Source organism: Corvus moneduloides, chromosome 4 (genome assembly GCF_009650955.1).
Source record: "Corvus moneduloides isolate bCorMon1 chromosome 4, bCorMon1.pri, whole genome shotgun sequence".
NCBI classification, from domain to species: Eukaryota; Metazoa; Chordata; class Aves; order Passeriformes; family Corvidae; genus Corvus; species Corvus moneduloides.
The window spans coordinates 21484254-21499583 of record NC_045479.1 but is presented as its reverse complement, the minus strand read 5'-3'; the positions used below and the strand labels follow the sequence as shown (position 1 = coordinate 21499583).

The 15330-nt window shown below is 46.2% G+C and overlaps 2 protein-coding genes across 4 annotated transcripts in view; one reads left to right on the top strand and one right to left on the bottom strand.

The window, feature by feature from the left end:
• Window positions 1-6033, bottom strand: part of TIMP3 (TIMP metallopeptidase inhibitor 3) — a 40976-nt gene extending 34943 nt beyond the window's left edge. The window contains exon 1 of one of the 2 annotated variants that reach the window (XM_032107135.1): window positions 5958-6033. In XM_032107135.1, the coding sequence (XP_031963026.1) occupies window positions 5958-6012 (55 nt within the window). In that variant the 5' untranslated portion in view covers window positions 6013-6033. Of the gene's footprint in view, window positions 1-2302; window positions 2614-5957 lie in introns of those variants that run through there. The other variant, XM_032107133.1, reaches the window with a different exon arrangement.
• SYN3 (synapsin III) overlaps window positions 1-15330 on the top strand; it is a 188597-nt gene that overhangs the window by 96971 nt on the left and 76296 nt on the right. The window lies entirely within an intron of this gene.

Genomic DNA, 15330 nt, shown 5'->3' with positions numbered 1-15330 from the left:
AGAGCTGGTATTTTGTCAGAAGTTTCAAGAGCGATAAAAACTTGCTGCCAAGTCCCTTTCTTCCCCACAATGTGTTTTATAACCCAGCATGTAGTTTAGTCTGTCTAAACACTGCACTAGTACACTGCCATCAGTTTCCATGGAGATGATTAACTCCTCCAAAGCCAGAAAGCTTTAGTGTGCTTTTTGTCCTTTCCACATATGAAGAACATGACAGCATTTACTAAAATCAGCCTGCAGAAATATCATATTTTCCACATAGTTCTAGCAAATGTAAGGATTAACTTTTGCTTCAACCCATCAGAGACCTGCAGTCTTAACCAAACTTGCATTCAAGTAATTTACTGCAATGGTTTTCTCTTTCCCCTCAAGCTTCTCCTCCTTTGCATTGCTGTGATGTCTGAAGGCATGACAGCCCCAGAGATGTCAACTTTTTGAACTACTTTGTCTCAGAGCAAAGCCAAGGCTTGAGATATAGTGAAGAGCCCAGAAGAGAGAAAGGAAAGATGAAGGAGAATACTTTGAACTCAACCAGAAATCAGAGTAGGAAACAGAAAACCTTTGTGCCCTAAAGTTTAGGAGCGCTGTTACATGAAACTTCATCATTTACTCCTAGTCACTTTTGCATCTAGTAAAAATACAGTCAGCGTATATTCATTACAAAAACGTATTTAATACCATCTTAAAAAGTTGAATTGAACTGAAATTACCCTAATCTATTATAGCATGACCTAACCAGAGTAAGAAAGCAGTTCTTCTCCCTAAATGCAACTAATGAAGGCCACATGCTGCCATCAGCTTTTGCTGTGGAAAAACAGTTTCCCAGTCTCATTTCCACAGAAAGGACAATCTCCCTGGCAGTTGCCACTTAGGTGGCACACTTGTTGATCCAAACTATGAAAATGGCAACAGAAGTTTGAATACTTTAGTTTCCTGGAAGAATTTCCCACTATAAAACTATTTTATAAATGTTTTCCAGGGTTTCATCACTGAAGCAAACTGTAACCTTCCTACCACTTTTAATAGGGAATGGGTTTTTCGGCATTCAGGAGCAGATACACTATATAAACTACACATGAATAACCAGGCACAACTGCAGTTTCTGTAGAAGAACTGAAGGCAAGAGGTAGATCTTTTGCCACTAACCTTGGCTAACTTGAAAAGGCTGCTGGCAGCGTTCACAGCAATGGGTGTTCTGCTGCAGTGAGAATTATTTTCTATTTGACTTCCATAGCAGTTGCCAGGAGGATTTCTTTGCAGACTCTACTCGGAGTCAGCACCATGTGGGTACCAGCAGTGCAAAGCCCCTAGCCCCTTTTATGCTGTGCTACTAAGACAACCTTCAGAGAAGACAGGAGACTTCACTTGTGCGTCCACTCACCACTGCTGAAGTGACAGCCTGTATTTACCATTACATGGACATGTGTCCAGTAGTAGCTCAAAGGACACCACTAATTGGTTTCATATACTTTGCCATGGAAGAGTTACCAAGCAGCAACCGTATTTTGTTACCCACCCTTGGCTACAAGCAAGCCAACAAACTTGTGAACAGAGTCTCTATTACCTCCTCCCCAAAGATTTTTTGGTGCTGTCCTTGTCCCCTACCTAAAGTTAGTGTAACGATGCACCCTAGGGATGCTGAAACCCATAGTGGAAAACATCAGTCAGGATCCAATGAAAGTGTTTCAACTTTCCCGAACGCATGCAGGTTTGCGTACCTCCCACAGCAGCAAAGACCGCAGCGCAACACGCAGAAAGCCTGGAGACACTTGGTACCTGCTTCTCCAGCCCTTCCCAGCGTTACAGGCACAGCACCACAAGCCTGTGTGAGCCGCACCTCCAACACCAGCCGCCACGGGCCGTTTCCTGGCTCGGGAGAACCCATCCTAATCCTGCCTCCTACTTCTTGTCACCAAGTTGAGGAGGAAATTTTGGCAGCCTACACCTCCAATTGTGTTTCTGTCCCGCTGTAGGAAACATGCCACTCTGACAATTACTGATTTCTTTAAGGCACTTCTGGGTGAGGCTGCTGCGGGACAGGGCTTGGGAGGGCTGGGCGGGGGTCCGCCACCACACGCCTCTCCTCTTACCGACCCAGGCGCCTGCGGCAGCGACGGAGCCAAACCCGCTCTTGGAAAGTCAGGTCTCCGCTCTCCGGTGTGACCCGATCGCCCGTGACTCGCGGGACGGTGCTGCCTTGCGGTGACAGCCGGGCTGCTGCCCGCACTCCTCGGGGTCCCGGGAACTTTGTGGTTTCCCCGAACCCTCCGGGCCCGGGCGGCTGCGGGGCGGCGGCACTTACCGATGTCGGAGTTGCAGAAAGCGTCCTGCGGATGGATGGGGACGCAAGTGCAAGCCTCCACCACCAAGTCCCGCAGGCTCCAGCTGCACAGGAACACGACGAGGAAGCTCAGCCACGCCGTCATGCTGCCCCCGAGGTGCCTCCTCACTTCTGCGGAGCGGGAGGCGGCTACTGCTGTGTTCGCCTGACTTTATTCTTGCTCCCTAACAGCCCGTGCGCCGCGGCTGCCTGCGCTGTCTCTGTCTCCCTGGCTAGCTCTGCAGCGCAGCCCTCGCTCGGCGGGACGGTGCGGGCGCTGAGGGGCGCTCAGGGGAGCCGAGGTGCGGCGCGGTGCGGGCGGAGCGGGGCCGGCGCGCGGAGTTATACCCGGCTCGCGGCGCTCGCGCTCCGGGGGCGCCGCCACGCGCGGCCAATGGCAGCCCCGCATTACCTCATCGGCGCGAGCGCGGGGCGGGGCCGCGCCCGCCGCGCCTTGTAGGGAATAGAGCGGGCGCGCGGCGGGCGGGGGGCACGGCCCGGGCACGGCCCCGGCCCCGGCTCTGGCCCCGGCTGTTGTCCCGGCCCTGGCCCCGGCTCTGGCTCTTGTCCCGGCCCTGGCCCCGGCTCTGGCTCTTGTCGCAGCCCTGGCCCGCTCCGATCCGATCCGCGCCCGGTGCCGCGGGACGGGGTAAACCTCGCTCCGTGCCAGCTGTAGCTCCCTTGTACCGCCGAGTGTCCGCCCCAGGCTGTCACAGCCTCCGCCGCCCCGCGCCGCTACTCAGGGCACCTGGAAAACGTACGCGGGGCTTGCGGTTCGCTTGGAAATCTTGGGCTGTTTCCCTTCGATCCATCTGCGCTGTGTGCAAACTGACTTTAAACTGGAGGCGATGGCACTTTATTCACTCTATTCCAAAGAGCTTTCAGACAGCGATCAGAAAATGCACAAGTGCGGTGTGCTGCTTCTTTAGCGCTTCCAACAGGCAGTAGAAAGAGGATGGGGGAAAAGAAGGACAAGACCTATCTGAACTGTAAACCAGGATTTTGCCCTGGATGTTTTTAATCCTGCTCGAATGCTCCTTCTCCATCACCCAGCAATTCCCCTTCTCTGACCTTTCAGTCAGAAAGGGGTCATAAACTGCTAAAACCAAGCTGGAAAGAGCAGTGTTGTATCCAACCCGGGCACTCCCAACATTTAATCTCAAAGTATATTTTAGCAGAGCAGCTTTAGTGGAATTTATAGAAATGTCCTGTTTGTTTTGTTTTCCTTTATCCCCTTTCAGAGCCATAAATTTCTATCGGCTGTAGAAATGTAAATGTTATAGAAGAGCTGGGACTGTAAGGAAGGAGATTGCCAGCTGCATGATACAGACAGCCTTATTATCCTCCAAAGGGGACTGAGGGGTGATTAATCACAGTATCAAGCCAGTGTATATAATGTCAGAGTACTTTCCACTGGGTTTACAAGACTTAAGCACATCTAGTTATAAATTATGCTGGTATTAAAGGCCAGGGACCAGCTGTCCTAAATTTCTATATAGTCAGCTAAGTCTTTAGATTTACAATTCTGCTCCATCTGGGTGAAGCACAGCCTGCCTACACCTTTTCTTTAATCATACCATCCATATAAAATTAAAATCTCCTGTCTTATGGAAGCACAGGCTTTTATTTGGAGCATCGGTAGGCAAAAGCTTCAAGATGGGTGTTGTCAGTAGGGATCAAGGTTACAATGCCAGCAGAGGAAAACACAAGTTCCTATCCTCGCCGTGACACAGACAACCTGTGTGACAGCTTTGCCTCACTGTGTCATAGGATAATAGTGATGGGAGCTGCTCAGGAATGTGTGTTAGTGAACACACTGAAAAAATCGGATGGTGTTGAGGTGCTAACGGGTCCTGTAAATGTGTATGAGACAGGGTATTAAACAGGTCGTTCAGTTTAGATATGTCAGTGTCTCAATCGCTGGGCCCAAATTGCAATACGAGGAACCCTATGTAAAACATCTTTTAGGTACTTGGACTGTCTGCTCAAGGTACTGCAAGTGAAGCTGGATCCATCAGGTTGGGTGGACTGTCGTTTCAGTCTCACTGGGTGTTCTCACACAGAACAACTCCACTGACCTCAGCAGAGTAACACGGAATAAAAATGAGGTGTGTCTGACACTCATTTTTTGTTTGTTGTTGTAAAACGTTTGATACCCACCAACATCATGGTAGACCTGGCCTATCAACATCTCAGATCAATATCTGAGAAAAGTGAAATTCTGCCAGAATCTGACACTGGTGTAAATAAGGGAGAGTTTGGCCCACACACAACTAGATTATAATCACACCTCCTGCACCACCTCCCTTCGCTCTCTGGCCAAAGTAACTCCCCTGAGTATGTTTCTTCATTCCTATAATAGCACCTTTCCTGTGTGTTCCGAGGACTAACAAGCTAAATGCTTTGTAATAAGCTTTTAAGCTGTTGGGTGCTGTGTAAATGCTGAGTGTCTATGATACACAGATGCAGGACACATTCAGAGGAGACTGAAAAACAAATCTTCTCGATTTCTGAAATGGGAGGAGAAGGGGCCTACAAATTACTGAAGTTCCACAGGGCCCTCCACGGTATGGAAGTAGCTTGTTTACAGTGAGGTAGACCAAGCTTGTTAAAATGACACCAAGTTTGTGCTGGTTGCAGGAACTAGTTCACTTTTCGGATATAATCCAGAGAAGTAATCAGATGGAAAGGAGTGACACAGCTTGATCCAAAGGCTGGGCACATCTCTTTGGAAGGGATGGGGTGCAGGTTGTCTGTATGGCAAGGCTTACCACTATCTTCTATACCGCTGTTTGGGAGGTGATCCAGAAATTATTTTAGTGCTTGTATTATCATTGCCCGGAGTAGTAACGCCTGTGTTTGGTCACGGCTTAGCTGATTCACCTGCTTTTTTTACACTTAGATATTCTTTTTCAAAGAGATGAACTTCTCTACAGTAGTAGGGATGCAGTTTTTCCAACCAGGACTGGATGATGTACAATAAGAACAATATTTATTGGCCACTTGAAGAGTAAACTTCACGCACAGAAACCAGAGTGCGTTATTTTTGTAAAGTACAGGTAAGTCATACTCAGGAAAGTTCAGTCTGGCCAGTGGCCTGCTCAAGGCCTTTGTTAAATAGTTTAACCTGCTTATACACTCATTTTATCATCTGTAAATAGAGATATTCTATGTTATCCTCTGATAATATCCATTACATATTCAATATTACCCTCTCCCCTTTAAGATCTGCCAGCAAAGTGAGCTCTGAAAGAGCCAGGCAAGAATTCTGAGTGTTTATTTATATGAGAAAATATGGATAATCATGTCAGAGCAACAGAGAAAGTCAATGAAGGAACTGAAAGGAGACTTCTCTTTGAATTCCTGTTCTATGCTCTGTCTGCATGGGAGAAACTGCAAAGGGAAAAAAATAAAGTAAAAACTATCATTCCGCTCCTTTGCTCAGATAAAATTTTAAGCCTTATATGGCCATAAAAAAGGTAGCATTGAAAGAACGAGAAAATAGAGACCTCGATCTTCATATGAGAAAATTCGGGCTCACATTTGGTTAATGTCACCAAATAAAGAAATCTATGCTATTCCCGTCCTCCATCAAGAAACACACTGCTGAATACAATTAAGGATCTCTCTGCCTTACCGAGCAGCCATACAACTTCATGCTGTGATCTTGTCGGATCCCGCAAGCCAAGCATGACCGGGCTGGGTCAATAGTTGGTGTGAAAATTCCCAAGGAAAGCCATGTCCCGCAGGTGTTGTTGACCGGGAAAAGTGTCCTCCTCCTCTCCGTCCTGCAGGAATGTGCGCGGCAGTGCTAGGGGGCAGTGCACTGCAAGAGATGGTTCCGACCTTCGCAGATAGAGCCAGCTCCTTTGCAAAACCTAAAGAACCGATTATTTGGAAAAGGAAACATGTTCAGCTGGGTGCCTTATTTAAATTTCAGGAACGAGAACTACCTTCTGCTTTCACAGATACTCACATTAGTTTATATCAGGAGTACGTTAACATCATCATTTTTCTTCCACAAGACCATCCTGGAACCAGGGGCAGAGACTGAGATATGAACTAAAGGCATGTTCACTTGCCTTCTGATCACATTTCACTGTGAGGGATGCCGGCTGCTTCAGTACAGAAGGGCTTCATCAAACTACAGCAACTGCTGGCAAATAAAACCACACACCAGGGTGGAGGGTTGAGAGAGAGAGAGAGAGAGAGAGAGAGAGACCGAGAGAGACCCGACTACCACCAGAGAAAAATACCCTGACAAATGTCCCATGTAGTGGTTGGTAACACTCCAGTTTTAGATCCTATTAATTCCACCATTGTATCAGTGAAGTCTACAGGCTATTTAAAATGAGAAGACTCCTTCTTCAAAAGTGTCTTTGATTCTATAAATACGTACCAAAAAAATTCATTTGATCTCTTTCTGTGAGGTTGCAAAGGAATTATGTCACCTTGCTGTCTGCAAGCCAGACATAGGTAACACTCCATCCCATTCCCAAGCTTTTCGTTGGAGGTACACCATTAAATCTTCATCAGCTCTAACATTTCTATACTGTGTTCAGTCCTCAAGGATCCTTTACAGATTGTGCCCACTGAGAGCACCAAGCCTGGAGCAGACTGTAGGCACCATGTGTTTCCAGGAATATTACATTATAAAGGGTTGTGGAATATGAAATCACCCTCACAGTAGTGTGGGGATCCTCCAGTCAGGCTCTGATGTGGCATCAGCTGCAGAAGAGTAACCAGGAAATATCTTTTAACAGCCTTATCAAGCTGAAAATGTTTTCTGCACATGACTGTGCTCTTTGGCCCAAATCCAGCAAAACACTAAGGCACATGTTCAACTTTAAGCACACAAGATGCTCTACTGAAGTCAACAGAACCATTTACATACACAAAGTTAAATATAAGCTTAAGTGCATTTCTGGACCAGGGCCAAAGGGCTCAGTACCATGCAGGGTTCAAAACAGGGGGCTGTGATTAGATGGTCTGACAGAATCTGGGAGGGAAGGACACGACGTGATTTGCTTGGTTCTACCTGCCTATGCCTCATTCCAAGCAATTAATTTTCTCTCATTTTTGTTTAAAATAAGTCTTTCCATTTCTCTTGTTTTGCTTTCCTGCTGGTGTAGCCATTTCCAAATTGAAGTTTTGATTTTCTTTTTTAAACCCTTCTAAACTGCATCAATAGCATTAAGTGACTGAACAAAGAGATTTCAACTAGATGAAGTGCTTCAAATGGTAATAAGAGCTGGTGTTCCCAGAGCTTTGGAGGCTGCACTAAATACAGAAGAGAGTGAGAGCAATTGAAAATCACTTTTCTGTTGTTCCTTTGTATGAAGTGGTTTCTGGCTTATGCAATGCACAGTAATTAAAATGACTGGAATGCCTCACATTTTTAAGAGAGCTTTAAGGCAGCTCTGTGGCATTGCAGCCAGCAGAGTTCATGAGCAGATTCATGGCTGCAATCGAGGTTTGACGTTTTTAGCCGCGTAATTTGAAGAAGACAATATCTCTGTAAACGCCTTTGAGGGGAGTTTGAGGAAGAAGGGGTAGACACAGAAAAGCAGTAACATCTGCTCCCTGCATCAGCTCCTTGAGCAGCTATGGGGCAAGTCTTCCTTTTGATGAGACAAGAGCCTAACAGTTAATGTGGTCGTCAGAGATTTCATTGCCTTCTCTCACTTTAGCTTTAATGTCCTGCTCAAATTCAAGTGCGGGACAGCACTTACACATTCTCTATCTCTCACTGTAATCAGAATCTTGTAGTTCCTCCTCCAAGGTGGAACTGCACAGGAAATGTCTCTACCTGTGAGAGAGGGTTTGCATCTGAGTACTGGCCATTGTGGCTGCTGTATATTTGTGGGGTTGTGTATTTGTGTGTATTTGTGGGGTTGCAAGCAGCTCCCTGACGTTTAGCAGAGAGCCTGGCAGACTGGCATGTCTCTCTGCTCACAACTGGTTGCCCTCCCTGTGATGAGGTTTGCTCTGCTTGGCAGGGGTGAGGGACTATCTTGGTGCTTTTCAGTCTCCCTGGCAGAGTCTAGAATTTCATTTTCATCTTTTCCAATTTTTTTTTACTGAGGGTGGCTGACCACTGGTTTTCTCTCAAGACCTGGCCTGGCTTTTCACAGTGCTGATTGGCCACAGAGGAGCAGTAGAGCTGAATACAGCCTCACTCGGAAGGGGAGCTGATTGACCTGAAGACATAGCCTTTTTTGCATGTTGAGCAATTAGATCCTTCTTCCTTCATCTCTCTGCCTCTCACCAGCCTTCTGAAGTCATGAACTGAGCCTGCTTCCTCATCTCCCAGCATAACCTTTCTCTCCTTCTCATCAGAGGGCACTGTCAGGATACAGCTGCCTCCACAACCCTGTGTGAGTATAGGGAGGTAGAGGAAGATCCCAGGCTGGAGGCAGTAATCCTGTATCTCTTAGACCATCCTGAGGCTATCAGAGCTGCAGTCCCTCCATATGCCAGTCCCTAGGATGTGTCACTGGTTTTAAAGCATGTTGGAATCCCCTGAAATCTCCGTACTTGTGAAAAGCAGAAAGAGCAGCACCAGGGGGCTGGCATTCCCTCTTTTTGTTTCTTTAATGAGCCTAGAGGTAGTATTGGGCTGTCAGGTGTGAAAGAAGGGTCTTTTCTTTACATGCAGAACAAGTGTGAGTGCAGGAAAAGTTGCTGTCTTGAGTTGCTTCTCCCTGCACAGCCTTCAGAAGCTTGCTGTAAGAATTAGCCAGTGTCTTCATTCTCATAATGCAGGTGTTACCAGTCTCTCACCTGAAACTGCAAATTAAGGTATTAGTTACAAGGACAGTCTCTAATGACAAGGAGAGTGTCCCAGCAGGGAATGAACTCAGTGATTCCTGTCATGCATGCCAGCACACGATGTCAAAAGTGAGAAGCAGTTCCTCTGTGTGGAAATCCCAACAGGGGTTGTTGCCTCGGCATAGGATTTTTTTATAAATCCAAACTGACTTTTTCAATGCTTTTCTTCCTGTGTTCCCAAATCAATGCTGTATTCTAAACAGTAGCTGACTGCTCACTTACATCATGCCCTTCCCTCAGACTCACAGTCCCAGCCAGGAGAAGCCGGGGAATTTCCGATGCAAGATTTCAAGGACAGATCTCTTTCTTCTCTAGAGCAAAAGGCAGCACTTCAGTTTCCTCACTCCTTTGGAATTTTTCTCCATAAATTTTGGCATACGGTGTGAGACAAAAAATGAGGGGATGGTAGATCTGCAGTCTAAGGCGAGGACTCTTACTTGTTTATTGTCTTGCTCTTCCCAAGTGAAGAGTAACGCATTCCTCAAAGGAACTTTGCAGGTCAGTAGTGTGAGTTCCACACCTAATGTATTAATGTCAGGAGTGAAAAAAATTAGCGTTTGATTTAGCACAGATGTGTGAAAATAGTATTCTTTCTCCATTGAGGACAGAGGTAACAATCCACAGCCTCTCTTCCCCTTTCCTTTCATCTGACAGCCTCTATCCCTTAGCTGTGCCTTTCTGTGTGCTTCTGAGGGGTGTTTCAGTGAGAACTACCCAGAGCTGGCAGGAACCAGGAAGGCGTAGTCTGTACGTGCAGATTACATACCAGGAGTTGAACTATGAAGGTACCAAAGCTTGACCACGTGCTATGAGCAAGAAAACACCTCTCTGTAGTTTTGCTCTTAGTAGCTGTGCCACCAAATCTCACACAGAGTGTTGACCAGGTGTTTGGCATTATCCCAAGTGCCCTACTGTGGGATCCTGGACTGCTCCAAAGCAGTGCTTCTTCGCAAGAGGTTGAAGAGGTACTGGACACTTCTAGCAGGAGCAGGTGTCCAATAGTAGCTTAGCACAGCACATTCTGTCTTCTCCCTCTCCTCTTCTCTCCCTCTCCTCTTTCTCTCCCTCTGCCTGCTCTCCTCTCCTCTCCAAGGTAGCTGCAAGAAGAGATTGAACTCTCACCACACAAGCCAGGGAGGCAGAAGGGTTCTCCCTAGACACCTAGCTGAGGTCCGTGAGGAAAGTGCTCTCAAAGTTATGCAATGCATGGGAGGAATCTACAGTTTTAATCATGGGATAATTAATGGAAAACAATAAACACAGGGCTGAGCAACAGCAGTTTCTACCAACAGAGATATGACTATCCAGCAGACTTTCCCCAGCACCTGACAGTACAAAAGAGAGTAGATAGACAAGCATTTTATGTGCTTTGGTTTAAGCTGTGTCTTTATGTTCCCTAGATTACAGCACAGCATTTTTTAACCAAAATCTTGCTTCCTTTTCCCTCAGTTCATGTTCAGCAGAACCACCACAAGACCAGTGAGTGGAATGAGAAGGCAGGGGTGGATGTTTGCTCAATGTCAACAAATCCTTTGTGCAGCTAGGACAGAAGGCACCCATCTGGTCTCCCTTTCCTCACAGGACAGCTGAAGGCATTTCAATTCTCCCTCCCAGTTTTGAGATTGAATGAGCTTTTTCTGGAGAAAACCTTCTCCCATTGATATTTACATGAAGTTATTTTTGTGCCAAAGAAGCACGATCATCAAGAAGAGCACAGTCTGCCTCATGAAAAGAGAAGGAGCAAGCTGGGAAGGGAATTTTTTACTTCATTTGAAATTGATTTTCCCATCCAGAATAGAACTTCACCTTTGAACATCACATATAATGGCAATTTAGCCTGGAGAGGCTGACATAGCATAATCTGTGTATGAATGTAAACAATAGCACTACCAAGAGCTGGCTGGAGAAAACCAATACTCACTCTTAGTGAATGCAAGAGCATTTCTTCCTCCTCCTGCTCCTCCAGAACCTACCTCCTTATCTTAGACAGGGTCTCCAAGTCCCTTAAGGTGTTTCCACAAGTATCAATGCAATTACTTTTAACAATATTTTTATTCTTTTTTCCCTGAAATTATAATCTGAAGGATTAGGCAGTCATAGTCCTTTGGTCTTATTTTGAGAAAAGGCTTTTGAAAATAAGAAGGAGAAAATAGGAGAACCTGGTGCTGCCAAAAAAACCCAGTTTATTCCATCCGGCATTTCTGGGAAGAAGGAGGGAGGGCAGCTTTTAAAGCCATGTCTCTGGCTGCATGTAAGAGATAGTTCTCAAAGGATTCCCTTAATCAGATTCTGTAGAAGATGGGCTGTCCCTCTGCAATTCACTCCATGTCTTATTCTAAGGCCATGTGCTCTGGTCACATGAAGATTTACAGTCTCAAATTTACTGGCCTCAGAGAATCTGAAAGAATTATGCAAGAAATCATGTTCCATCATAACTGAGGCCTCACACAGCCATGCTTCCTAAAGACTGCTTCTAACTCGATATATGGCCCCTCTAGGGCTTTGTAAGCCCTGCTGGGGAAGAAGGAAGGGGAGGAAAAAGGGGAGCTGCTGATCATTGCCATATGTGAGAAGCATCCCTGTCTGCACGTGGGTGTGACGTCCGTGTTGTCACAGAGGCCGAGGTCTGCGGAGCCCCCCTGTTTCCTGTTTCCAGTCAGAATCTTGCTGCTGGAGCAGGAATCCCATATCACTCTGTACTGCAGTTACAAAAGAGGAAAGTTATGGCCATTGGAGGGGGAAGGGGCGGGGGAAATCCTCTTAAATAGCTATGTAGGATGTCTGGGCAGGGATGCAAGCCAGGAGTCTTCAGAGGCAGTAGAATAAGTGGGAGTTTAGCAAACAACCATTTTCTTCCTTTGACTAGTGCTCCTCAGAGACCTCAGCACTCCAGTTCTCATAGCTAATTTTAGCTATTTGTGGTTGGCCTGTTCCTAATGTTCCTTTCCTATCTCTCTCACACACACTGAACCTTGGGATACTCTCTGTGGGCTGACAGATGATGTGAAAACCTCTAATCTGCAGGTCAAATATCAAAAAATGAAGTGGGATCATGAAACTGGAAGCATAATTTGCTTTTTTTCCAAATAAGGGAGATCTATTCATATTAGAAGTTCTTAGCATACCAAGTATATGAGGTTTTTTAAAAAGTATATGAGGGGAATGACTTACTCTTTAAAATTTTATGGTAACCACCAAAGATGTCCCATGGACACTACCTTTCCTTTGCAGACTATGACTGATATGCTTTCATTATTTTTTGGCGCTGCTCTTTGTTAGAAAAACCAAAACCACATTGTCCCAAACACTGTACTGATACATAACAGGCAGGGTGAGTCCCTGCCAAAGGGCATCGAGTACATGTTAGAGAGGGTTTAAAATGAACATAGTGGCAATAAATGGGCCATGACAGGAGTGAAGGAGCTGGCAGCATGTGGCATTCAGACTGCAGATATCACCTTCATGGAACTCTGAGTCTTACCTGCTTTACACTCCTGTGGTGAATTGATGTCAACGCTTTATTGACCATGAAGTTTGCTATACAGTTTGTGATGAGTCTGATGACCAGAGGCATCACAGGGTACAAAAGAAAGGTAAAAGGGTAGGGATGACTCCTCCTGTCTCAACCAAATTTTCCCAGAAACATGAGCAACAGGTGGCTCTTTTTCTTCCCCAAAATTTTTCCTGGATTCCCTGTCCTGATTGCCCCTCCTCTTCACATACAAATCTGTAGGGGATGCTCTGCAGGCACAGAGTGTATGCTCTGAGTGATGGAGATGTGTGACTGTGGACAATAAAAGGGCATATGGACCCTGAAGGCATCTGGAAGAGATGCTGGCTCGGCTCTGCTCTGCTCTGTAAGAAAATTTAGTTCAGGGCCTGGAAATCAAGTCACTGACCTTATTTTCAGCTGATTGATTTAAAAAGTCTTAGAGTCGGGTGAGGAATCCTGAGAAGCTGATTCGGAGGAGAAAAAAAGTAGTTATTATGTCTCTCAAGGATAGAAAAGTAGTGTTCCTTGAGCTGACAGAGGCCAGATTTACATTATTAATTAGACAGACACCTCTGGTTTTGTGTTGGACCAGATATAAAAGACTGACTAGGGTATCGTGGACAAGACTGCCTGTAGCACCCTGTTCTGGCTGGCAGGAAGCAGTAAGTCTGCACATAAAACAGACCTCATGAGCTGCTTTCCTGGGAGCTCTGCTGGCTGCTGAAGGTCCCTTAGTTTTTCAGAAGTGTTGGCAGTTTGTTTGACTTTCAGACAGAGGTAAGTCCTGCTAAAAGTGAAGGAATGAATGGGGGGAACCTCCCCCACACACACCCCATCTACAGGTTGTCCTAATAATCCCTGAACAGATGGACCTGGTCATGTGTGCCCTTGAAACTCTATCTGTTTTGGAGGAGTAGTGGGTGTGGTGCTGTGGGCATGGACAGATATATGTGTTGCGTTTCACAGAGAAGCTCACTGTCCTCCAAAGACTGAATATCAACAAAATTCTTCCTGTGGGGACTTCCAGTTCTGCCCGAGCCAGCTGTAAATTCCTTTGAGGCTGAGACTAAGAAAACTGGAATCCTGGGAGGGCTTTGGTACAGTCCCAAAACCATTTCCACTGAACCTTCCCAAAAATATGGTTTCTCTGACCCAGGAATGTGAGCTCTGTAACAATGCAAAGCTGAAGCCCTAGACCGCTGGAATTAACCAGTATTAGCTCATTGCGTCTTTGCGCTCTGTCTGTCTCAGCTAATCTGAAAATCACTGTCCCTCTGGGAGACAGACTTTGTTCCATTTTTGTGTAGCACCTGGCACGATGGGGATGTTAATATTGGAGTGAGGTGCTACCTCTATATAAAAAAAAAAAAAAAATTCGTGGGACCCCTAGTTTCTCTCTTTGCTGCTTTTGAGTTGAATATTTAGGAGTAAATAATCATAAAGCATCTGAATGAGTGCAGCAGAGCTAACGGCTGCTTCAGCCAGGAAATGCCTGAGGAGCAGGGAAAACAGACTGGAGTATAAATTGCCGTAGCACAGTAGAACAGAAGCCATGAGCTGGTACAGACTGGCTGATGCAGGAGACATCAGAAAAGTAGTTACATACACAGAGAACTCCTCCACTGGTCCCAACAAATCTGGAACAAAACTACATTTGCTCTACAGCAGGTGAAGGTCCAGTCCTCCAAACTCAGGACAGCTGGCCATCCTGACCACCGGACCTACCAGCTGCCTCCTCACTTGCCAGACCTTCTGCTTTTGCATTCTGTCCCTCACCATCTGTTTGTCCTTTTTATGGGAGAAGTCCCTTCCAGTTGTCACCCTGTTCATGAACCAGTTGAAATATTTGCCTCCCCTACTGTGACAAGTTTCCTTCACATTTTTTGTGCTTCCTTGCACGATACAATTTCTTTTCTGAGCGAACATTTGCAGCCTTCCCCTTTTAAACACAGAGGTTCTGGAGTGACGTAACACCTCTTGGAGCAAATGCATTCCCTAAAAGCCTTCCCCATGATTCTGAGGCCCCAGTTGTCAACACTCTTTCTTCCAAGGATAGAGAATGTAATCCAGGCCTCCCTCCCTTGCCTGTGGTTTCTCCATCACAGTAAAGTCACTGGTGAGCAGCCAGAATAGCCACCAGCATGCCAGGAAGGGCATGTCAAGGTTGGGAAGGAAGAGTGGCTGCACCACATTGTGTACCAGGCATGCTTAGTTGGCAGATGGTCCCTAAGGGACTGCTGGATGCTGGAGTATATTTAGGGCAGCTTCTGGGCTACTTGAGCTCACACTGACAGAGGTAAGGCAAAATCATGCTGCTGCACCAAACTCCTAGGGACTGTCATTCTTCCCACCACTTGTGAGCAAGGCCTGAGCAGAGAATTTAGTCCCGCATCACACCACTACACACAACAACTTCTCTGCCTCTTCCTATCTGCCAAAGTAGCATGGTGGCAGTTCTAGTGAAAACTTTCTTCTGGAATGAGGAAAAAGACAGATAAAGAAGAGCCCCACAGACTGACATAAATAATCTTATTAACTTGTGCTCCCATGAAACACACACAAACACAGAAGCAGGGAAGGCTGTCAGGGCTGTTCCCAGCTCTAAAGCAGCCCTTTGGCAGGACTAGACTGGTTGGTTTTTTTCTCCCCAGATGAGAGGCTGGTCAACACCACCCCTAAACTCACC